Source organism: Microtus pennsylvanicus, chromosome 10 (assembly GCF_037038515.1).
Source record: "Microtus pennsylvanicus isolate mMicPen1 chromosome 10, mMicPen1.hap1, whole genome shotgun sequence".
In the NCBI taxonomy this organism is placed as follows: domain Eukaryota; kingdom Metazoa; phylum Chordata; class Mammalia; order Rodentia; family Cricetidae; genus Microtus; species Microtus pennsylvanicus.
Genome location: NC_134588.1, coordinates 56,223,942 through 56,247,129, shown reverse-complemented (window position 1 = coordinate 56,247,129; position 23,188 = coordinate 56,223,942). Strand labels below are relative to the sequence as shown.

The window sequence follows — 23,188 nt, the reverse complement described above, 5'->3', positions numbered from 1 at the left end:
GAGAGAGAGAGAGAGAGAGAGAGAGAGAGAGAGAGAGAGAGAGAGTGTGTGTTTCCTAGAGCAGTGGGACTCAATAGGCATGGGCTAAGGAAGGAAAACAGTATCTTTCAAGGAAAAATGTATTCAGATCTTCCACTAATAGTTTCATGCCCCTGGATTAGTGCTTTTTTACATTGTAAATGCATTCATTCCAGCTAACACTTCAACTGGTATTCCAGTCCTTGGGATTGACCATGAGTGAGGAACAGATTTTAATCATGGCTTGATGACTCCCCTGGGGAATCTGCTTGACTTTTTTTTTTTTTGAAATCTGTAAAAGGGGATACAACTTCCATTATGTGGCTGCTGTGAACAGCATGTAAAAGAGTAGATAAAAGGCACCTACTATGGTTCACACTCATCTAAAGATGACAAAGTGAAATTATTTGGTTATGAAATTGAGAACAATGTGCACTGTAACATGAGGGAGCCTGCTCGTTGGGGTTTCCGTTTTGTCAGGTACCCCACAGCCAGCAAGCCCCAGAGAAAATCACACAGAGATCTCCATAAGTTATAAAACTGATTGACCCATTAGCTCAGGCTTCTTATTAGCTCTTGTAGCTTATATTAACCCATTATTCTTATCTATATTAGCCATGAGGCTCAGTACCTTTTTCAGCTGGGCATGTCACATGTTGCTTCTTCGGTGGTCTGAGCTGGAATGGGAGGAATGGGCTTCCTCCTTTCCAGTATTCTCCTGTTCTCATCGCCCCGCCTCTACTTCCTGTCTGGTTGACCCTCCTATACTTCCTGCCTGGCCAATTAGTGTTTTATTAAAATACATGATTGACAGAATACAGATAGTTCTCCTGCACCAGGGCATGACTGCACAGCTGGTAGAAAATTATTCTGAGCATATCTTTTTTAGACAACTATGTTATCTGCGGGGGTGGGGGGGACTCCTTCAGCCAATAGCCTTTGAGATACTGGCTCACTCTGGGCGTAGCCACATGTACTATATAAACAGATGTAGAAACGTGCACAGCCCCTCTTTGTTGTTGGATTTGGTTCTTGTTCCCTGCTTGTGCAGAGGACTGAGAATCTGTGCATCTATCCCTAAATAAAGAACCCTTTCTTACACTCCATTCTGAGCTATTGTGGAACGACTTTATTGTAATCGTCTACAGCTATCTTCTTGACATGTACCCTAGTTAAGGTCTCTATTGCTACGATAAAACTACATGACTAAAAGCAACTCGGGGAGGAAAGGAAACGAAAATTTTCGGGTCCTAGCTCATTCCTGAGAGAAGTCAGGACAGAAATTCAAAGCAGAAACCTGAAGGCAGGAACTAAAGCAAAAGCCATGGATACTTGCTCCCTGTAGCTTACTCAGCCTGATTTCATATACCACAGGAAAACACGCTAGGGGTGGCATTGCTGCTCACAATGAGCTGTGCCCTTCCATATCATCTATTAATTAAGACTCCGCAGACTGTCCTATAAGCTGGTCTTATGGAGGCATTTCTCAGGCGGTATTCTCTCTTCCCAGATAGGTCTAGGTTCGTGTCAAGTTGACAAGGGTCAACCAGCACAAGGTATCATTTCACCGGACACAGAGAAGCATGGCTAAAATCCTATTCAGTATTGGACTGCAACTTAAAAAAAAAAACATTTGCTATTCATCAGACCAGTTAGCATTCTGGTATAAACATTTTATTAATCCTCCAATTAACTCATATGGAAATCTTTTATGGTAGATAAATGGTATCTTTATAGCAAAACTGGGCCTTTGATTTCCTGTTTTAATTACCATTTCTGAGATGTGACATGAGATCTTTTCGGTTTTGGAAAAGTTATGTGCAAAACCAGCTTTTTCACTCTAAATAAAATGATATATAAACTTTATGCTGTTTGTGCCTGATGTTTTTCAAATATTATCTTTGAGAAAATTATCCATGTTATTGCTAGTATTAAATTAGCATACGAACTTTTTATCTTTAATACTAATTTGGGGCATTTAGGGATTTTGGGTATTTGTTTTGTTTTGTTTTGTTTTAAGATAGGTTCTTATTCTGTAACCCAGGCTAGCTACTCATCATCCTTCTGTCTTGGTCTTCCTACGATTACAGGCATATACTGTTGTTTTTAAGTCCACACATTTCTGTTGTACGGGTGCTGGGATCCGAACTTAGGTCCTCATGCTGTATAGCAAGTACTTTACCCACTGACCAACTCCAAGAGTTTTAAAAGTTATAATTAAATTTAACCACAAATATAAAAATGAATTGAATTAAACTTGGTGAATTTTATCAAATGTTTTCTCTTTATCAGGTGATAAACATGTTTCTCTTTCATTAAATTAAACTTGTATTGGTTTATTTTATAATATTAAACCAACCTTGCATTCCTGCAATAAACCCAGCTTGAAGTGGGTTTATTGTTGTGAAGTGTTCGACTTTTTATATCTCACTCACTTACTTGACTTTTCTAAAATTTTGTCTACTTATGAAGATGAGCCTGTAACTTTTCCTGTTTGTGATTATTTTTCTTCTCCTATTTGGTGATGTTGATAGGATAACACTGTTCTCATACAACGTTGAAAATTTCTCTCTTTATTCTTCACTTAGTTTTATGATGGTCTGTTGTTTGTTTTACACATTGTTGGAAGACTTCACTTTTAATGACAGCTGAACCTGAAGATCTCTTTGTGGAGAGAATTCTACACGCATTTTCTTTAAAAGGTGCAATATTATTCATACTTTCTATTTATGTTTATGTCAATTTTGGTAAATTATGCTTTTTATGGGATTTTATATCCTCTCAGTTTTCAATTTCATCATAATAAAACTTTTATAATGTTCCATTCAGACAGCAAAGATTCGGTTCAATGGTGCAATGCTTGCCTGTCATATATGAGCCAAGGTTGTGACTTTCATCATCACTGCATTCTTTTAACGTTTGCCATAAGGATTCATAACATCATTTCCAGCAGCAGCAATTTCTCCTTCTTTGCCATTCTTTCTTGGCCTTGCTATGAGTTCATGGCTTTTTATTAGCCTATTTAGAGTATTTGCTTTTATCTTTGTGGATTTTTTTGGAGACACACTCTCTTTACAAAGCACTGATTGTCCTGAAACTCATTATGTAGGTGAGGCAGGCCTCAAGCTCACGAAGATCCACCTGCCACTGCCTTCAGAGTACTGGGATTGTAATTGTGTTCTCTCACTCCCAAACTTACTTTATAAAAATTCCAATTTTTACCTCTATTGTTTTGTCTGTTAGTTGTGGTGATATTTTGTTTGTGTTTTAACAAATAAAGCTTGCCTGAGGATCAGAGTGTGGAGTGAGCCACTAGTTAGCCAGAGAAGCCAGACAGCGGTGGCACACAACTTTAATCCCAGCACTTGAGAGGCAGAGACAGATGGATCTCTGTGAGTTCAAGGCCACCCTGGGCTACACTAGCTTGATGGAGTCTCAAGGAGAAACAGAGTCAGGTGGTTGTGGCACACACCTTTAATTCCAGTGAAGCACAATTAATAAAAACCCAGAGAGAGAAACCCGAGTTCAACCTGAAGATCTGAAAAACAAATGAAAAACAAAGTAGCTTTTACCTGGACCTCAGTCCGAAATGGCAATCCTGTGTCTGAGAGCTGTCTCCTCCCGTTTTATAATCCTGTCTAGGGCTTGGATTAAAGGTGTGCGCAATTGGCATTAAAGGCATGCACCACGCAGTTTCTCTGGCAACTAGTGTGGTTACTGGGATTAGAGGTGTGTGTTACCACCGCCTGGTCTGTAAGGCTGACCAGTGGGGCTGCTGTACTCTCTGATCTTCAGGCAAACTTTATTTTTTAAAATACAAATAAATGAAATGCTACAACATCCCAGTACTTGGAAGTCTTGTGCCTTTAATTCCAGCAATAGGGAGGTGGAGACAGGAAGGGATATGGCGGAATGGAGAGAAGAATCTAAGGTGGGAGGAGACAGGATCTTGTGCATTCAGTCTGAGGACTTATAGGGACAAGCTATCCCTTTCGTTCTGAGCATTCAGAGAGGTAAGAACTAGTGGCTGGCTGCTCTGCTTCTCTGATCTTTCAGCTTTCACCCCCTAATGTCTGACTCTGGGTTTTTATTATTAAGACCAATTAGAAATCATGCTACAATTAGTCATTAAACTGAAGACAAATGTCTTCTCTGATAAAGTTATGTGACTCATAGATTTTAGTACCTTTTTAAAAAATATATCTTAATGGTGTAAAAATCCTCATTAATCATGCCTCAAACACCTTCTATAGATGTAAGTATATGATGTATGATCCACATTGTTTGTAATTTGCATTTTAATTTTTCCTTGATGAACAGTCTGTAAAATTGAACAGCTTAACTTCTAAGCATCCAGAGATCTTTTGGTTATCTTTTTTCTTGATGAATAGGCTAATCTCATTTGAACTCTTTCTAGCTGGAAGATTTAATTGGCTTGTTTCAATGTTTTCAATAATTTTGAGACTCGATTAAAAGCTCAGCTTTCTAGAAATCTTGACATATACTAGAGTATGTTTTGCGAATTTTCTTCCTAAGCAAATCGTAAACATCAATGATCTTTCTGGATCTATCAAGCTGTCAAAATCTCTGCTCTAATTTTTATCTACTTAATAATCTGTACCTCTTACCTGTGCTTCTATATTGGGAAATACTATAGGGAAAACTGGTGGGAGAGTTATTCTCCTTTCAAAGAGGAGGAAGGGAATTTAGCTAACCTCAGAGTATCTTTTTCTGGAATACTCTTGCCCAACTCTTGGCTTCCTCTTGATATTTGAGGAGATGACAAGGACCCAAATATTTCGGGTATTCTGTTTGCTCTTGGAGAGAGCATTGCTGGTCTGGTCCAAACAACTACATCATAGCCAAATGTAGAGTCTGAACTAAACTTTATTGACTATTTACCCATTTTCCAGGCACCGTTTTAAATGCTCCATCTGTTACTTTACCATTTCTGTAGTAGCTTGAATGCTGAAGCTCAGAATTGGAGGTTGAGAGGAACTAACGTATTGAGAGTTGCTTTAAGAAGACAGAACCAAAAATATCTAAAGCTATTTTCTCTCCTCCAATCTGGGCTCTACGTGACCAGAGCAAGATGTCTAGTAGTGATTATAAAAATGAATGGTTAGCTTGCACTTTATATCATTTGGTATAAAACAGATAAAAAATTTTAACATCTAAAGCCTTAGACAATAATTTGATAGAGAATGAGAATAACATCACTAAATCTCACCTTCAAATTTTATGTTTGGCATTTTTATTTTGTTTTGTTTTTTGTTTTTGTTATTTAAGACAAAAATATCTCTTCATAGCATAAGCCGGCCAGAAATTCAGGATGTTCTGGCCTGCGTTGTTCAAGTTTTTAGGTGGCAGGCATCCGCCATCATACCTGGTGTCACAGTTAAAATCTGGAATGTCACCAAACATCTTAAGATGAAAGTGTGGCCCTCAGTACAACAATGTGTGGACATGGGAATTTGGAAAAGCAATGGTTTTCCTGGGAGCTCTAAGTATTAAGATAACACAGTATTCAGATTTTTTAAAGTCAGGTGCCTCCGTTTCACCTTTTAAAGCTTCCTGCTAATTTGTGGGGAAAAGGGTAAAGCAGAATGTTAGGAAAAGATAACAGATAGTGATGGTAACTCAACTGGTCTTAGACACAGCTGTGACCTCTATCCCAAGTTACACACACATTGCCCTCAGCATCTGTTGGAGCCAGGCAAGGAAAAAAAAAGTCTCGAATTTTTGTTACCACTATTTAATCTGTGGCAGAGCTTGAAGTAAGACAGATCCAATTATGTTTAACAGAAGAAAGACATTAAAAGGTGATGATAAAAGTATATACTTAATCTAGCATATGAAGTTAGAAGAGAAATCTCAACCATCCAGCATTACAGGAAAAGTGGAGAGCCAGGGAAAAGGAGGAGAGGGGGCTAAAATAATTAGGAATTTGTGCAAACCCTCAGGGAGAAGAAAACAGTTAAAGAGGAGGCCTAGGGTTGGCTCCAGATTTCTGGGACAACAAGACCAGGGAAGTTATCCACAGCATACCGGTGAACATTGTGTGAATCAACCCTGAAGTCTCTTGAAGAGATTTACTGGTTTCTGATCATCCAAAATTCACCCAGGAACAAAGCATTTTGTATTCTCCAATAAAGATCTGTAGTCATCTGGGCCTGGGCCACAACCTGTGGCCCAAAAGTTAGGGATCTTGTAGAAACCCCAAGTCTTGGTACATATGCCTTGTGTAAGGCCAAGAATCCAACGAACATGCAGATTCTTGAATCCTCATAATGGGTCTCCCTTCCCTCCCCACCAAGCGTTAGTTCTCTCCCCACTAGTGATTGAAGCGTTAATAGTGGCTTTCTCGGTAGCTCTATGTGCTGTGACTTGCCTATTAGTCTTAATGCTAACGCTGTATTTGCACATATTTGCCATCTTGAAAGGATTTTTTAAAAACTGCAGAGGTAACAAGAATTGAGCCACTTACTATTCAGTGCAGCCCCAAAGAACATGTGGCCTGGGCCATTCAGATATGAGGGAAGAGATGAAAAGAGGATTAATACCTGTTGGATGTGACCACAGAAAGACAATTCCTCTTTGATTTTTGTCTTAATCCTCCCAAGAGCCACATGTGGTCCATCTGAAATGACCTGACGGGTAAGGCTTGGGTGCCTTCAAGGAGGCATCTACACACATACTTTTCTGAGGATATTTGGCCAGGAACCCTAACTACAGACTGTATCATGTTTATACACTATAAACACATCCAAATATCACACCTACATATTTTCATGTAGCTTTTATTACTCTCCCACTCTATTATTGCTCTATCTTCCTCCATTTCAGTTTATATATGGTGATTATTTTTTGTTGATATTGCAGATTGTTATATAAAACTGGTAGACACTCTAACAATGTTTTCACTTTACTTTATGTATATGGGTATTTTGTCTGCATGTATGTCTGTGCACCATTGTATGGAGAGACAGGGGATTCAGGAGACCGAGGGTAGTTTAGACAAACAAGTAGAAATTAACCTATGAGTATATGTGAAATCTAAGAACAACATGTTTATTATAAAGGACAGTAAAAAGAAACGACAGACATAGCTTAGGAAAATATCAGTATTTAAGAGGGAGATAAGTTCTCCATGAAGACCAAGGGAATCAGCCAGAGACATAGACAGAGGACGAGGAAGAACTCCCAAGTACAGTACTCTGCATTGTGAGGTATGGCAGAGGCTTCTAGCAGCGGAAGGCCAGAGAAGTGCTCATTTGCATTGCCTACACCCAAGGGCCTTTGACTAAAACTACCCCTGTGGTATACGCAACAAGTTGGTAGTGTGAGAAGCAGACAGACACAGTTACACTACCCTAGGTCTCTCAATGTACTGACCTCACATTCTATACTAGAACCGACCCTATAACTCACTGCCAGCAAGTGTGCTTTTAGTCTCATTTCCTTTTGGTGTTGCAAAGTTTTGAAATCTTTTACTAGGAATATTGGGCAGAGTTGGGGGTAATTTGGAAACATCCACTCAAGATAGGAGAGATTTTTCTAATACACCACTTAGGGTTACAGGAACTAAAACCGGAAGAGCACACTAGGGTTGGACAAAAGCTCCATAGAAATATTAAAACATGGTCCCCCTGCAGATTCCAGCTAGCATCCCCACATTCTCTGTTAATATGTACTTCAGTGCCAGTCATGATCAGGAAAGCAGCTCCACCCCTGACATGCTGTTTGCATGGAGGTAATACTATGTTCTGTATGTGTCATGGAACCAGTGACTTGTCATGTGTGATTAGCATGTCAGCAAATTAAGATGTCAGAGAGCACAGCTCCTGACTTCTAGTTCAGAGGGGGTTCGCTTAGGGTGGGGGGCATCCTGCTAGCCAGATGGGGCAATGTTTTGCCAGCTTCTCGTGCCAGGAAAACCCTGGACAATAACCACTATCAAGCCTATGCAGGACCACCCAAGACTACCTGGCTGTCAACCAAAAGTTTTTCTTACCAAGGTCTAGTATCTCGGCAACTCTCCTCCCTGGTTCTAGCTTTGTACCCATTGAGGTGGAGGAGGAGGAATCTGAAAACAGGAATTTCTTTAAAGGGGCTAGACCTAAAAGAATGGGTGGAAAGCCAGTGTCGGGTGCTGGGTAAGTTACATCATCCAAAGTTACAGACTTTAGTAATAAATAATGATTGGATAGGAGTCAAAGCTAAAGGCAAGGAAAAACCTACAGGTGTTCAAACCTTCCTCCAAGGAAGCCACTTTGGAAAATGAAATGGAAATTAAAGGACAGCAAAGGCAAAGCCAGGCCACTTTCCTCTAGGGCCTTCTAATTGCTCAGGCTAGTCCAGCGCCCTGCCTGAAAGATGACTGCGTGCTGGTAGCCAGAGCTCCCCTGAACAGCCTCTCCTGGTGTATTTGTGCCAGATGACCATTCTCTTCCAGAATTCTGAAAGTTCTTGGCTCTTCTGGTAATTGCAACTTGAGCCCAGAGAACTTGGTTCAACATTTTTCTCCTTGCTCCACCCAAAAAGCCATCCCAGAGCCTGGACAGAGAGGAGATAGACAAAAACCTCCCCAGCCCTGAGCTGAGTGTCTTGGTAGAGCAACAGGGCTGATTCCATGGGATCTGGTAACACCTTCTCCTGCCCAAGCATGGGCTCTGATGTCAGTGCTGTTTGCCAAGTCTTGAATTTCCTCCTTAGGGCTATTCCACAGTTTTTAATTGCAATCCAGAATCTCAACAAATCACAAACGCCATATGTAAACACAATCAGGATGTAGACCCAATCCGGTTGTAATTGCTAATAGAAAAGGAGATGGGGGGGTACTCACAGGCTCTTGAAAAAGCCTGGGATGGAATGGGGGACAGTTCAGCAGGGTGCAGGTTTCCCCGAGGACTTGCTTCAGAGAGAATTCTCCCAGGGCAGCCAAGCCTTCCCCCTGACTGCAGGGGTCATAGCCTAAGTTTCCTGGTCAGAGGAAAGAACTTAAACGCGCACAGCTGAAGCCTACAAGGCTTTCTAGGAAGAGTACAAGGTCCCAGGAGCCTTTTGAGCTAGCACAGCCTCTAAGGATTCTAACCCTATTGGGAGGTAGCCCAGCCGCCTGCCTTGCCCTCCCCAGGTACTAAAGGATACAAGTTTCTCTGGGACTCTGCTCCTGAGTTCCAGTTTAGAGGACCTGAGTACACTCTGTGCCCACCAATTTCAAAGGACCCTTCCTTCTGGTTTCTAGGAAAGAGATGGAAGCTATGGGGGAGACCGGCAAGCACCAAAGTTGGTTTGCATTTGAACCTTAGAAAAATATCACGTTTGAATTTGCTATAGGCTCGGTGCTGTTGCTTGTTACTACATAAACAAATTTGGTGCACAAATGTTTAGGTATATCTCCAAAGCTCCTGTAGAAACCATTAGCGCCCTAGCTGATAGTGTTGCAAGTGACTGATATATGCATGGGTAACCCTAAGGAGATTTTCAAAACCTGTCTCCTATCCAAGGAGAAAAAAAGGGCATCTGAGAGCAAGGGAAAGCATCTGATGATATTTCTGGGCTTGGGCTATGATCTCTTGTTTTTGTCAATATTCCGGGGGCGTCAACCATACTGGCTACACACGGAAACAAAACTACTTCTATGGTGAGATGGCAGGGTGTGGTCACAAAGGACAATTCTGGAATCTGAAAGAAAAAGAAATCCAACTATATAAGTAAAGTTGGAGACTGTGAGACTCCAGTGCTGGAATGACCTAGGGAGACTGAGGCTGTGGGAGCCTAAGCTGGCCTTAGAGAAGGAAGAAAGGGTCACTCCTTTTATCCAAGAGAGTTGAGAGAGCTCTGGAGATGGCGGTGAGAACTTTCCACTTTAACCTGTCTGTTAAGTTGCTTCCACGCCAAGGAATGGCACAGATGTCTTAGGCTCTGAAGGCCTCATCGTTAGCATCTCCGAAGACAGCCGGGAGACCCACGCTCCCACTCTGCCTAGCCCACCCACGCGCAAGTTCCCAGCGCAAGAACTAACTAGCTTCCCTGGTTCAGGCACTGGCAGACAAATACTCGCAGCTCAGAGCCTGGGCTGCGGAGCCTGAGTGGCCAGCAGGCTCTGGCGGGGCTGGGGGGGGCTGCCGGTCGGGGGCACGAGTGGCTGGAGAGAGGCAAGGGGTGGAAAAAGGAGGGGCAGCGGGTGGACTAATGATGAAAAAGTCTCCTCCATCCTGGCTCCTTAATTAAATGCATGGAAAGAACCGAGGCGCGCACATCTGGTTTCAATCTGCAACCCTTTGATGGCATCAAATGTTCTTTTCCCAGATCAGGGCTGGAAGTTCTGGGCTAACTATGGCCGTTTGGAGCCCAGAAACCATTTACACACACTCGGACCCTTCCTCCTTTTCAATTCAACCTCATAGCTACAGGAGGAGGGGAAAATCTAGCAATCAAGGGAGTGAGGGAAAACGTTATGTATGTGTGTGTTTAAAGAACATAAAACCCCACAAATAAGCACTTACTATTTTACTTACTGGCCATATAGTAACTCATTCCTAATGAGACTATTAAAGCTGTTACCAGATTCCAACAGGTCATGAAAACACCGCCAGCACCTCTCTGTCCTCTGTCAAGCCTGGTCCATAGACCTCAACCCCAGTGTCCTCTGACTCGGTGTCTGCCAGGACCGCACCCCGCTGAACACAGATTAGCAAAGAGCCTACCCCCAGCTCCCCAGTTCCCTCAGCTCTCTCAGCTCCCTCAGTCAGGGTGCTCTTGTCTGGTCCAATTTGGGCAGCCTCCATGCTAACACATCCTCGCCTGGGGAAGCGACTATGGCCACACCTAAGAAATTACACCCGTTGGAAGGGTAGGGGACCGATCAAGATGGACTTTCCTCCTATTTAATAAATATGTAAATTTTCTACTGTCGGAAGCCTCGAGGTTTCTGGTGGCAGCGAAAGTCTCGAATCCATTCGAAGCTGATGACTCTCCAAGCTGCCTTTAGAACGTAGAGAGCCTCCAGTTATTATCGCTCTTGTTATTTTATTACATTATTTAATAGGCTGTCTCTACAGAGCCAAAGGAGCTTTAATAGGCTTGCTCTTTTGCTTTTCTGTCTCAGACTCTCCCTGCGCTCTTCGCCAAAACAAATCTACAGGAAAAGTTGCCGGGGGCGGGGCAGCAGAAGATTTGATTATTATAGATGTGCATTCTTCTTTTTTTTTCCTAACAAGTTTGCCCTCAGCTGTTATCAAAGCATGCAAATGAGATTTTCCAACAGAATTTCAAACAAATCCGGAGGAGTTAATGCCCAAACAAAATAATCAGCCCGTTTAAAGTGACTGTGGGTTTCGGCTCCTTTTTCTCCGTCTCCGTGATACTACTGCGAGGGAATGATAATTAGACCTTTATTTTAAAAATCCAAAGGGGCTCTCTCTGCTTCCCTCCCTCTCTGACCCTTCTCCCTCCCTCTCGCCCTCTCTCTTGCTCCCTCCCTCTCTCTTTCTCGCAAAGGGGGTTTTCTTAATCAGACAGTTATTTTTTTTCGGTCCGAGGGAAAGGAGGAAGGAGATGGAGATGGAGAAAGGGGGTCTGTAAAACGTCAGGCGCCGCACAAAGGCTTTGCCACGTAATTACAGGCTCCCATTAAGTGGAGATCTGCCCTCCCAGGGGTCTCCAATTTTCTTGTATTCCCTACAAAGCCTCCTCTCCATGCCAGTCTGTGCCTTTTGAAGTGCCAGAGAGCTTCTTGATCCGACTGAGAAGGGGAGAGGAACTCAACTGAGAGGGGAGAGAGAGAGAAGGGAAGGGGGGACCCGCCGCCCTCTGCTGACTCTTGAAGCCCTACTTCTTTATTTCTTATTTTTTTTCTCCTTACGAAAAGTAAAGTGAGAATCCTGCCCTCTAATACATCTGCAAGACATCACTCTCCTGAAATCCTAGTCACTCCCGAGAATCCACAGGAGTGCAGAGAGGGGAACGCGCTCTCTTGAAGACATTTTAAAGCTGGAACAAGCCTCCTTCTGTTGGTGCTTGAACTCTTGCCGGGGAATAACTTTTTTAACCTTTTTTTTTTTAACCCACTTTGATTCTTCTCTCCACCCCTTCTTCTCTCTTCTGTTTGCCTAACTCCCCCGCCCTGCTGGCCTCCCCTTTCCTCTCTCCCCCTTATTATTATTTTTAGTGTCTGTGTGTGGACGCGTTTTGAGAGTTCGAAGGGATACTTTTTTCTTGCTGATTTAAGCACAGGGTAACTTTTTTTTTTTTTTTAACTTTTTGGTGTGGATTGTCTCTTTGGACCGCGCCGGACTTGGCTTCAGGGAACCAACCGAAGCTGCGGGAAAGTTACTGGTGCCGAAAGTTCTGCTTTTCAGAAGGGGGTTCTCTCTCTCTCTCTCTCTCTCTCTCTCTCTCTCTCTCTCTCTCTCTCTCTCTCTCTCTCTCCCTACACTCCCCCCTCTTTCTTCCCCACTCGGCTCCTCTCCCCCCTCGCGCCCACAGCGTTTGGTGTTGATTCGAGCGGGAAGAGGGGGGTGGGTGGGATTGGAGGGGAGACCATGACCTCCAGCTACGGGCACGTTCTGGAGCGGCAACCGGCGCTGGGCGGCCGCTTGGACAGCCCGGGCAACCTCGACACCCTGCAGGCGAAAAAGAACTTCTCCGTCAGTCACCTGCTAGACCTGGAGGAAGCCGGGGACATGGTGGCGGCACAGGCGGACGAAAGTGTGGGCGAGGCGGGCCGGAGCCTGCTGGAGTCACCGGGACTGACCAGTGGCAGCGACACCCCTCAGCAGGACAGTGAGTGAGGGGCGCGTACTCCGGGAAGTGTGTACTGGGGACAGCGGGTGGAGGCCCGGGAAGGGCGGCGGGACCATGTTCTAGACTTAGGTTTCTGGAAGAGGTGAAGATGAGGAAGTTAAGAGTCCTGGGGAAAGTGGCTGATCGCAGAAAGACGGCTGAGAAAAAGAGGGCTCCGCCAAGGGTGTAAGCCTAGCGGATGCTGGAGAAGAGACTCGGAGGCCCAGGGACGCTGGGAGGCCAGGCGATCCCAGGCAGGGACTCTGCGGCCACGACTGTCTCCAGCCGCCTAGGCTGCATCACGGTTTCGGGCAGGAGCAGCGGCCAGAAATTTCGCAGGGGTCCGCGCCAGGGTAGGAGCGGTCTGGCCAGAGCGCAGACTGCACAGCCACCTCCGTTATAGAAAACAGCCAACAAAGATGCTGCGTGGGCCTTGGGAGCGCTTCTTCTGTGGGGCTGAAAGAAAAGCACTGTGTTCAAGGGAACCTGGCAGAAGCCACTCAGGTTGCACACTCCAGTGTCTGTGACCCAGGCCTGGAGAAGGCCAAGGGCAACACGGGAATGCCCAGCCCTAGTAGCCTAGCCTTGCTCTCTGCCCCCTGCTGTCACTTCTACCCGCGAATCAGTTTTGAGCTGGAGCCAAAAGCCCATCTGTTAGGGCAAACCCTGGTGAAGCTAGAAGAATGTTCTTTAGTAGCAAAATCCAAAACTCTGCCCAACTTGATCTAGCACCAAAGGGGCACCGGGAATCGCGGGTTGCAGGCCTAAATCCTAGTGTAGCGCGGCCTTTTGGCACCTAGATTTCTAGAAAACGTCAGTGTACAAGCTACCTTACCCACCCTCGCTCACTGCCCACCTCCTCTCCACGAAATGTTCATCTCAGACTTATTAACTTTGCCCTTACAAAAAGACTTGCCACAAGCATGTGTCGTGGTGGTCCCCGAGTATATAACACACTTGCCACCTGGTTCATCCCAAGTGGCTTCCAGTCAGATGCATACAGATAGATACTATTTCCCTTCGGTAGAAAGTTCGAAAATGACTCTTTCCTTATCTTCTTATGCTGATGGCTCTTTCGTGAACTTTGTAGTTTGGCAGCCCCTGGACAGTCTATGATTCTCTCAAGACACTGGCTTTCTTAGAATTCCAAATAATAATTTTAAAAAGACATTCGAAGCAAGTTGGCGTTGGAAACAGCTGGGAATGGTACCTAGGCACAGTGGTGGGGGCCAGGCTCCCTGAAGCAGGCCCCTGGAGAGCCCTAATCAGGTCAGGGAGCTGGTCCCTAGTTCTGCCTTAAATTCTGCAGTCTGCTGGGATTGAACTAGTTCAGAGGGCAGTAACCTGGGGGACAGTCAGCTCTGGATCGGGCCCACTGACTGCCACAAAAACTGGATAAAGAGGTTTGAAGTAGCCATTTGAATTACCACACTCAGGAAGAATCAGAGTCCCCCAAACCCTGGGTAAGGACTAGGCTTAGATCTATAGTTATTCTGGGAAGTATTTGGGGGAAGCTGGTATCTCGTGGATGGGGTATCTGAAGCACCAACAAAATGGGCTATGATATTCTACTCTTATTTTTTTTTAAAAAAACTTTCATTAGGGAAAATGTAAAACAAAGACAAGGGCACTAGTACCTGGAACCCCAGTTGTAGCTGCTCTGTGACAGTCAGGACAGTTTCTCTACGACTTATGATCTTTCCCAGCAGTTAGCACTGTTTGAAGACCTGGATGTTGGAACCTCACACCACCACGCACATACACACTACCCCACAGAAAACAAGCTGTAAGGAAACTGCTGTGGAGAAGACCAACGTGGGCAGGAGAGAGGAGGCCAGTATTGCTTTGCTCCAAGAGAAGGCTGGAGCATAGGAAAAGCAGGACCAAGGCTGGCCTCAGCCAGCAAAAGGCACGGAGGGAGAGGCAGTCAGTACCAGAAACTGTGGGGCTGGAAGCAGACAGAAAGTAGTGATTTTGTTTGCCTTGCTTTGTTTTTCTCCTTTAAGGAAACCACAGGAGAAGGGAGTTGAGGAGTGTCGTGGTCTTACAGTAGGGGTACAGAAAACCTAGGCCAACGAGGCCACTGTGGAGCTGATTTGAAGGGGCTGCCCTGAGGCTGGTTGAAACTGGAGAATGGTTTTTATGAGACTTGGGCCTAGAACCACCAAGGTCACATCATGCTTAGGAATCTCCTGGGCAAGCATAAGGTTTCCAGCTGGGTTGGGGAATCTTTTGCCCGCAGAGAGAGGGACAGGACTCTGTGAATCTGCCTGCATCAAACCCAGCCTTATCTCATTCATTCTTGTAACGAATAGAGAGGCAGATGAAGAGAGGACCCAGAGAGGAAACCGAGCCTCTTAAGGTTAGCCTAGGGAAAGGATGCACTAAACAGGATAGTCACTACTCAACAGATGCTGGCTGTGGTAAGGGGTATAAGTGACAAGCACCTAAAACTGAGAGAGAATTCAGGGAAACTACACATAGGCACAGGCTGACTTTGCCTTTGCTGGGAGATGAGCCGCAGGGCTGTACTAAGAAACTATTGCTTTTGGTAGTGGTGTTTTCTCTGACTTCCTCTTCTCCATGGGGGGTGATAACAAGAGACTCTTGTCTGGTAAGACAAGCAGCCCCATGGAACCCCATCCTTATTCTTAGACGTCAGGTAGAAAGAAGAGGAAACTGTGAGCTACTTGGAAGTCAAGATCACTGGTTCTCTAACATGGAAGCTGGCAGTAAAGCTCAGATTATAGACAGAGAAGAGGGGAGTCCGGCTTAGAGGGGAGCTACTGCAGAGATCTGGCTGTAAGGGATTTAGGGGTCACACTTGGGGTCACAAAGGATGGGGAAGTTCACAGGGCATCAGGTGCTCAGAGTGGGAAAGGAATAGACCCTTCCCTTTAAAGAGATGGGGACACCCAACAGATGCTTCTGCTTGCCAGCTCTGTTGTAAAAAGTAAGGAGTCCTTATTGACCCTACCTACAGTAAGTCAGCTATCTCATTCTCCCGCTCCTCCCCTGGGTGGGGGCTTATTCTCACTTTGTTTTCCCTTCAGTGGAAGAACTGCTTTTATTTTTTATTTTCCCAGTGTATTTTTTCTCAATCTTTTCGGATCCTTTAGCGGCTAAACCAGTGGAGGGACGTTTGGTGTATGAACGAACGCTGGTGATGGCAGAGCAGGGATAAGTAAGAAGGGAGAGTAAGGACTCATAAAAACAAGCAGACCTGCTCTTGGGAGGACAGTTCATTCCGCTGTCAACTTCTTAATTTCAACTTCTGCAAACTCTTAAAAAAAAAAAACACGCCTGCCTTCCACATTCCCAACCTCTAAATTAGTGAAACCAGATTGTCCTAATAAGACCTTTTGTTGGAAACACATGTAGTCATAAAAAGGTAGACGGAAAGTCAATTAGACACGCGCGCGCGCGCACGCACACATTCACCAGCCAGCGCTAAGTGTGCACCCGGGCACAGCTGGGTCCTGGCCCTCGGTGGATGCAAATGCGGAACAGCGGCGCGGGAAATCGATTTGTCTCAAACGGAGAGGTGTAAACCCAGGCAGACGGTCGCCCTCCAGATCCACCAAGCCACTCTCGCTGGCCCAGCTCCCCAATTCCTCTATGCCAGAGAAACGCCCAGGAGAGCGGGAACTTTCTCTAGGGCGCTCCCCAGTTGGAATCCGCATCAAAATAATATCAATTCCCTCTCTCCCCGCAGCGTCTCATTTCGCAATAGTTATGGCGCCAGAAGTATCTTTCGCAGCACCACCCTGGGATGTATGCCTCGCGCTGGTACTTTGAATTTGAATTCAGGCCTCAAAGATCTTAATTCAAGAGGAGATAATAAAGCAAGTCATTTTAAGGGTGGCCTGGAAAATTTTCTCTTTATGGGAGTAGGGGATGAAATTCCGGAGCAAGGGAGTCCCCAAAGCATTAAGTTTAATGCAAAGGCTGGTGAATTGCTTATTTTATGCGCAGGGGCTTAGAGCCTGGTGGCCTCCATTTAAAATTTTCAGAGAAAAAGACAATCTAGTAACTTCGATGTTTGGGGACCAATGACAACTTGGGGTTTGAAGTTGTTAGGGAATTGGACCCCATAGGAGTCAAGGGCTCAGGCTGAGCAGACTCTTTGAGGCTACAGATAATCAACTCTAGGCATTATTGCCCGGATCTCATTCTCTGTAAAACCTTTTCCAATACCCTGTAGCATCCTATACTAGCCATAGCCTTTGCTCCGCAATTGGTGACCTTTCTTAAGAGGCCCTCGAGGCAGGGCGCTGGGTAGCAAGGCAGACTCCGCAGTGGATTGCACGCACCCTGGTCAGTGGTTCCTTTGTCTTCCCAGGAAAATCATTTTAGATTTTACAACAGGAGTGAATAAATCATCCCTAAATCACTAATGCCAGCTCGTGCCCTAGGTGAAGCATTCATTAGTTCCAAAGCAGCGGGTACTTTTCGATAGCACGGACTTCAAGTCCCAGATTTTGTGTTACTTCTACCCAGGACCGAGTTCTGAAGAGTTTTGTCCGCTGCTCCAGGCCGGCGGCATGGAGTCCTGTGCATCCACTGACAGCTGAAGATTTTCAGCTACCAGGGTTCCTAGATCAACTGTTTTATTTTGAAGAGTTTACACTTGTCTTCTTCTGTGGTGTTTACTGGCCCACTGCAGTGGCAGGGGAGCCTCCCGCCAAAGCAGACCCCAACCCCTCCGTGGGGAGGACGCTAGAGCTGCTGCTACCCAGTTGTTGCAAACTTTTGTGTGTTCCGGTCTTGCACTGTGACCCCAGGGAGCCTCCAGCTTAAGGCTCCATCCTCTTTGCGTGCTGTGGAATGTTCTTTTTATTAACCCCTTGGAAGAGCCACATGAGGAAGCACTTTGAACCTGGAATGGGGTATTTATAGAAAAGGAGATAGGCTTTGCATTGGGTTAGGGGTTAGAAGAGATTTTTAGTTGGACAGTAGTCTTCTTCCCAAAGAAAAGTAAAATATGGGTTTCAGCATGCTCTGGCTAAGTCTTGGTAAATTTAATAACAGGGACCTTAAGGGCTAGACCCATGTATAAAAAAAATGATGAATTTTATTGTTGTTACATGCCCAGCTCTCTATGGCCATTGTGTGCCCCAACAATTCGAGAACTACCTACATGCAGAGCATTACCCTGTGACTGACCATTTCTCCTTCCTTTCTCCGATTTTCTCTGATGCTGAGGTACCACCTCCCACGGGTTTCCTATACTGTAACTCCCTCTTTATCAAGAGAAAGAAGATGTAGATGCCTTTGATAATGGTATCGATCCAAACGAATTTGGATTCTTGGGGAAAAAAAATCAAAGACCTTGGTGTGCAGGCTAACAACGCTCAAGTGAAAAAAATCAATATTCTCAAGCGGTAATGAAAATATCAGCAAAGCACCGTGCCCTCCTTTTTCTAAATGTGGCTTCTGGTTGGGCCAGTATAGATGAAGGCAGCAGAGAAAGGAGAGCAGGACAGTCATGGGCGTTTCTAAGTAAGCTGGCAAATTTATTTTCACAGAAAGATGTCTCTACTGGAGACTGAATATTAGTAGTTTTTGGTATCCCTAAATAGAAGTCTCAAATAGTTGTTCATACAGACCTCTATGACATATCAATTTTGCAGTAAGATTTTTAAGGATTACAAAATTTCATTGGCATTGAAATTGCTTAATTAAAAAAAAAATCTGAGAAGCTGATTACAGAGGGTGACAGCCTTGGTAGTTTAGAGGAATAATGCCACCCCTCTCTTGGTAACCGCTTATGGACATCTTGTGAAAGAAATAAAAATCATGCCAAATGAAACTCACAGTGACCTTTTAAAAGAGTCCAGGGACAGTCAAAATCTTAGATTTCTGTCCTCTGTGGGGTCCTCAAATACAGGGACAAGGACTGAGTTGTGACCACATACATTCTTGGGTCCTAAGTGCACAAAACTCCTTGCTACTCTGCAGAGTGAGAGAGTTTCAGTTCCTGAGAATTCTTGGTTTCATTAGGCTCAACTTCAAATAAGGAATAAATTTGAAATGTTCATGAGAAATAGTAGTAAGCTGGTGTGTGTGTGTGTGTGTGTGTGTGTGTGTGTGTGTGTATCAGGTAAAGAGGAATTAATTGAACAAAGATTTTTAATTTCAAAGCACAGTCTTCAGTGCCTTGATTTGAACTGCTTTTGTCTCTGCCCAAGCGAAGATGCAAACCTGCCTACTCCACCTACATCCCCTCCTTGCTGGTCCAGAAGTCCCTGCATTTTGCAGGGTAGGACCACCAACCTAGTCTGACTGGTTCCTCCTTGCCTTTTCTTTCCAATAGGGGGTGCAGTTCTCCAGGGCTGAGGTTATTTTGCCTTAAAAAAAGACTCCAGTCCTAGGCCAGGAGAACACAGCAAATCCTGATAGCATAAAGACACTTCAGGGACTGTATGAATATATCCCATGCACTTGTAGCTCGACAGAAACATGGAGATAGCTGCTAGGGAAGAGGGCTACTTTCCTCAGCTCCTTTGAAATGACTCCGATCAAGATTCCAGGGTAAGAAGGAAGAGGTAGCAGGAGGCGGGGCCAGAAGACTGGCCCTTCAGTTATAGCTTCTAGAACTGGTGTGTGGATTCTAGGGAGCGGGCGGGGATTGGCCCTGCAAATGTGAATGTAACTCTGTGTGTGTGTGTGTGTGTCTGTGTGTGTGTGTGTGTGTGTATCCAAATGTGCTGGAGGTTTTAAAGGAAGAGGTAGAATCTTGGCTGGTATAAGCAAGATGTTTCAGACTGCAATGGAAACCCTTAGAGTCTTCAAATAGGGCAGGAAATCTGGCCCCCTGGAGTAAGGGTAACACTTTTCCTTGAGAGGAAGGCAAAAACTGCCCCAACTCTTGGATGGCACTGAAACATGAACACTTGAAGCGACTTCCAATCCCTAAATCTGATCCGTTATGGTCAGACTTGAAGAACTTTAGGATAAATTCTTACATCCTCACCCTGGTAAATTTTACAGTTCTTTTAATTCTCTTCTTACCTAAGGATGGCTAGAGCGAGGTGAGGCAACTCTGGGGGAAGCACAATGACTCAATGAAGATACTGTTGTCTTATCATAAATGGCGTCGAATGCAAACTTTTCCAGACCATCTGACCCGAGATGTTCAGTAGAAGTAGAAGCAGGAGGCCAGAATTGTGAGGGGGATTACTTTCCCACAATCCTGTGTCAGAGAGCGAGGACATTCATCCCATTCAGCTATTTTATCCTCATTACTCATGTCGTTATATTTTAAAGGACCTCACAGTGCTGGAAGGAGGTACAGTTATAAATAAGCATAAAAACAGATGGGTGCTCTCTCAGTTATATGCTGAGGACATACAAGGAGGCCAAATCTTTTCAAAAGAGACTCAGAAATACAACTTCAAGGCCAAAGGGCACAACTCAATCAGAACCCTGTGCCAGAATGTGCTAAGGTCAGTCTGCTTCACTATGGGCAAAGTCGAGGGCCTGGCCTGAAGTGGGCACATGCAGAGAAACACGTTTTCTTATGTTTCCTTGCAATCTTTCTACAGATCCAGTGCCGGGCTGCCAAGAGGTCAGTAGGATTATTTGGGCCCTGTGGGTGGTGAGAGCATCGTGTTCCAGCACCCTGTCCCTTTTACTTTCTTTTCTTTGTGTATCCTCAGACTCAACAAGTTCGGTGCTGGAACTTAAAGCATCCCTTAAATATTATGTTCTGGCATTTTCTGAAAGAGAGGGGGGTCGAGCTCAAGTAGATATACTATACCAGATAGCTACCTGCATTCTTCCTCTCTGCTAACTCAGTTTATTATTTCATTTTTAATTTGGGGGTTCTTAGGACAGGGTCTCACCATGTAGCCCTGGGTATCTGGGAACTCTTACACAGACTCGACTAGCTTTGAACTTACAGAAATCCCCCTGCCTCTGACTCCTGTAAGTTAGAATCATAGGCACGCACTACCATACCCAGCCACTCCTCAGTGAGGAACTTGTTGGTGATTGGAGTTTGGGAGATTGTTTATTGTTTTCGGTTTCTTTTCGGGGTCATTGATTAGTTCCACAGAACTGAAGGTCCCAATGGAAAACATACTGATTCTAAATCTTTGCACCTTGCCATTTTCATGCGTCACAATTAATCCAGACCAGGCAGCATTAAATAATTATTTGCATGCTTACACTCCCTTTCACTTCCTAGCAGCGTTTCTTCAACAAATGCTGCCATAGCTCATGGCAGCCGTGACATGTAGACAGCTGTCAACTAGTTGTCTGTGCTCGCTAGTGCTAAGTAAGCACTTCCAAATAAAAGCCATCCTTATGGCGGAAGTACTCTGCGCGCTAGTTTCTCCTTCCCACTTCCTGCTTTTTGCCTGCGCCCATCTTCATGTGGGCAGCCATTTGTAGCTTATTCTTTCCTCTCTCACAGCTTTAGGATTCTATGGAAGAGGCTGAGCTAGGGATGCGGCCACCTACTTGACGTTGCTGTTCCAATGTCACTAAAGTGTTTGGGCCTCAGAAACAGCAAAGCGTGGGACTCCCTTCCTTTGACCCTCAGATAGATTTTCCTGTTTCCCTAGGTGGCAACGCATGGCAAACCCGAAGGGTGTCACAGTCATCCCTGAGGCCTTTGCCGACTCCATCTCTAATTCCCTGCGAGTTTACCTTTAAAATCTACCCAAACCCCCCTCCTTTAAGCCGCTAGCAGGTCTACCTGCACCACCTCCTCCTCCTCCTTTCCTGTCAGTTTCCCCACAGTGCATCCTTGTCTTCCCCTATGCGCAGGTGTTGAAATGAGAATGGTGTGGACCAAATCCTTAATACACAACTGGAGAGTTCTGGTGATGGCTTCTCCCCCCAAATACATCGTTTAAAAATCCCAGCTCCCACCCTTCATTAGAACGCACAATTGCTTTGCTATCTTTTCAGCATCAAGGATGGATGGCTTACCCTGATTTTGATTTTCTCTTAAGCCCATTCTCTACAATCTTTCTTTTCATCCCGCCCCAGCAACTTGCCCTGTTCATAAGCTGAAATCCCAACAGACGTTGTCTTGCTGCTCTGCCCTCGGATGCTAGGCAGGCAAGTGGATTCCTATGCACGAGCCTCATTTCTGTCTCTTGGCTTCTATGTGGAAGGGCTCACACCACGCGTGTTACCTTCCAAGGTTCTATTTCCACAACGCTTTGGGATGCCCCTGCTTAATCTGGTCCCTGCAAACCCCTTCCTGTAAATTCCTTTCCTCAGCGCACATTCTAGAAACACTCAGCGCTTCCACATATATTGTTTACTTATTTTAAAAATATTTTAGGATTGTGAATGTGCCTTAAGCATTTTCTTAAGACTAGAGACTGTGGGGTGGGGCATATTTCCTCAAATACTATGTAGACACATCTGCCTGGAGACCTTCTACCCACTGCTTTCTACCTGCAAAGTTTTTGATCGTTTGTTCTGTTATAAGGTAAAAACCAAGAGTGGCACGTATGTATTTTAGATAACTATATTTATTTACATTAAAATTTCAAATGAAAAAGTGAAGTTTCCATTATTTCACTACCCTGAGGAAAATACAGTTAATATTTTGACATTGAAGTGTTTTCTTTTTAGTCTTGTTTAAACAATTTTTGATTATGTGGTATTAGCATCCTGGATGACTGGTGGTTCTTTAATCAGCAGAGGAGTTTTTAAGCCCATTGTCAAATATCCGGTTTCCTTTAAACAAGAAAACACATAAACATTTATCCCGCTTATTCTCATCAGGAAAGTTAAACAAATAAACATGCAAACAATGTCTCCCGAAGGTTATGCAAACCTTGGCCCTCCATGGCAGTCAAATCTCAGCCTTCTCAGCTTCCACTGGAGGCATCTCCAGCCCGAAGGCTTTCAGAAGAAATCGTTTCTTTTTCCTTTTGCCTTTTCTAATTGAGAACCTTCTCTAGACATGAGCACCCATATTCTGAAGTTGGAAAAGACCGCCTCATATCTATCTAAAGGATGCTTCTAGACCACACTGAAAGGGGATTTTCCACAGGATTATTTTTTGACATAAGTGGTAAAGCGTGCTCACCAAGTGGACACAAAGTGGAGTCCAATATGGTTTCTTGGTTGTTTTTTTTTTTGTTTTGTAGGTTCTTGGATCTTGCATTTCCTTTTATTAAATATTGGAAGTCATACATTCTTTTGTGCTTTGTAGAAGATAGACACAGTGGCAGATTCAGGACCCAGTGAAACATTTTGACAAAGTAAGAAGCATTAAAAAAAAAGACAAAAACAAAACAAAGATATTGAATTTTATCCAGACATGAGTTTTTGTTTAAAGTTATAATTATAAGGAAGATATGAAATTGTTATTTTGAAGTCTATTTAAAAATCATTCCAAGGCAGATTGCCA

The 23,188-nt window shown here is 44.4% G+C and overlaps 1 protein-coding gene across 4 annotated transcripts in view; it reads left to right on the top strand.

Annotated features, from left to right (window-relative positions):
- Nucleotides 1–11,578: 11,578 nt before the first annotated feature.
- Nucleotides 11,579–23,188, top strand: part of Prrx1 (paired related homeobox 1) — a 65,994-nt gene continuing 54,384 nt past the window's right edge. The window contains exons 1-2 of one of the 4 annotated variants that reach the window (XM_075988439.1): nucleotides 11,585–12,259; nucleotides 12,654–12,807. In XM_075988439.1, coding sequence (XP_075844554.1) covers nucleotides 12,708–12,807 — 100 coding nt within the window. In that variant the 5' untranslated portion in view covers nucleotides 11,585–12,259; nucleotides 12,654–12,707. Of the gene's footprint in view, nucleotides 12,808–23,188 lie in introns of all 4 variants that reach the window. The other 3 variants (XM_075988438.1, XM_075988437.1, XM_075988436.1) reach the window with 3 other exon arrangements.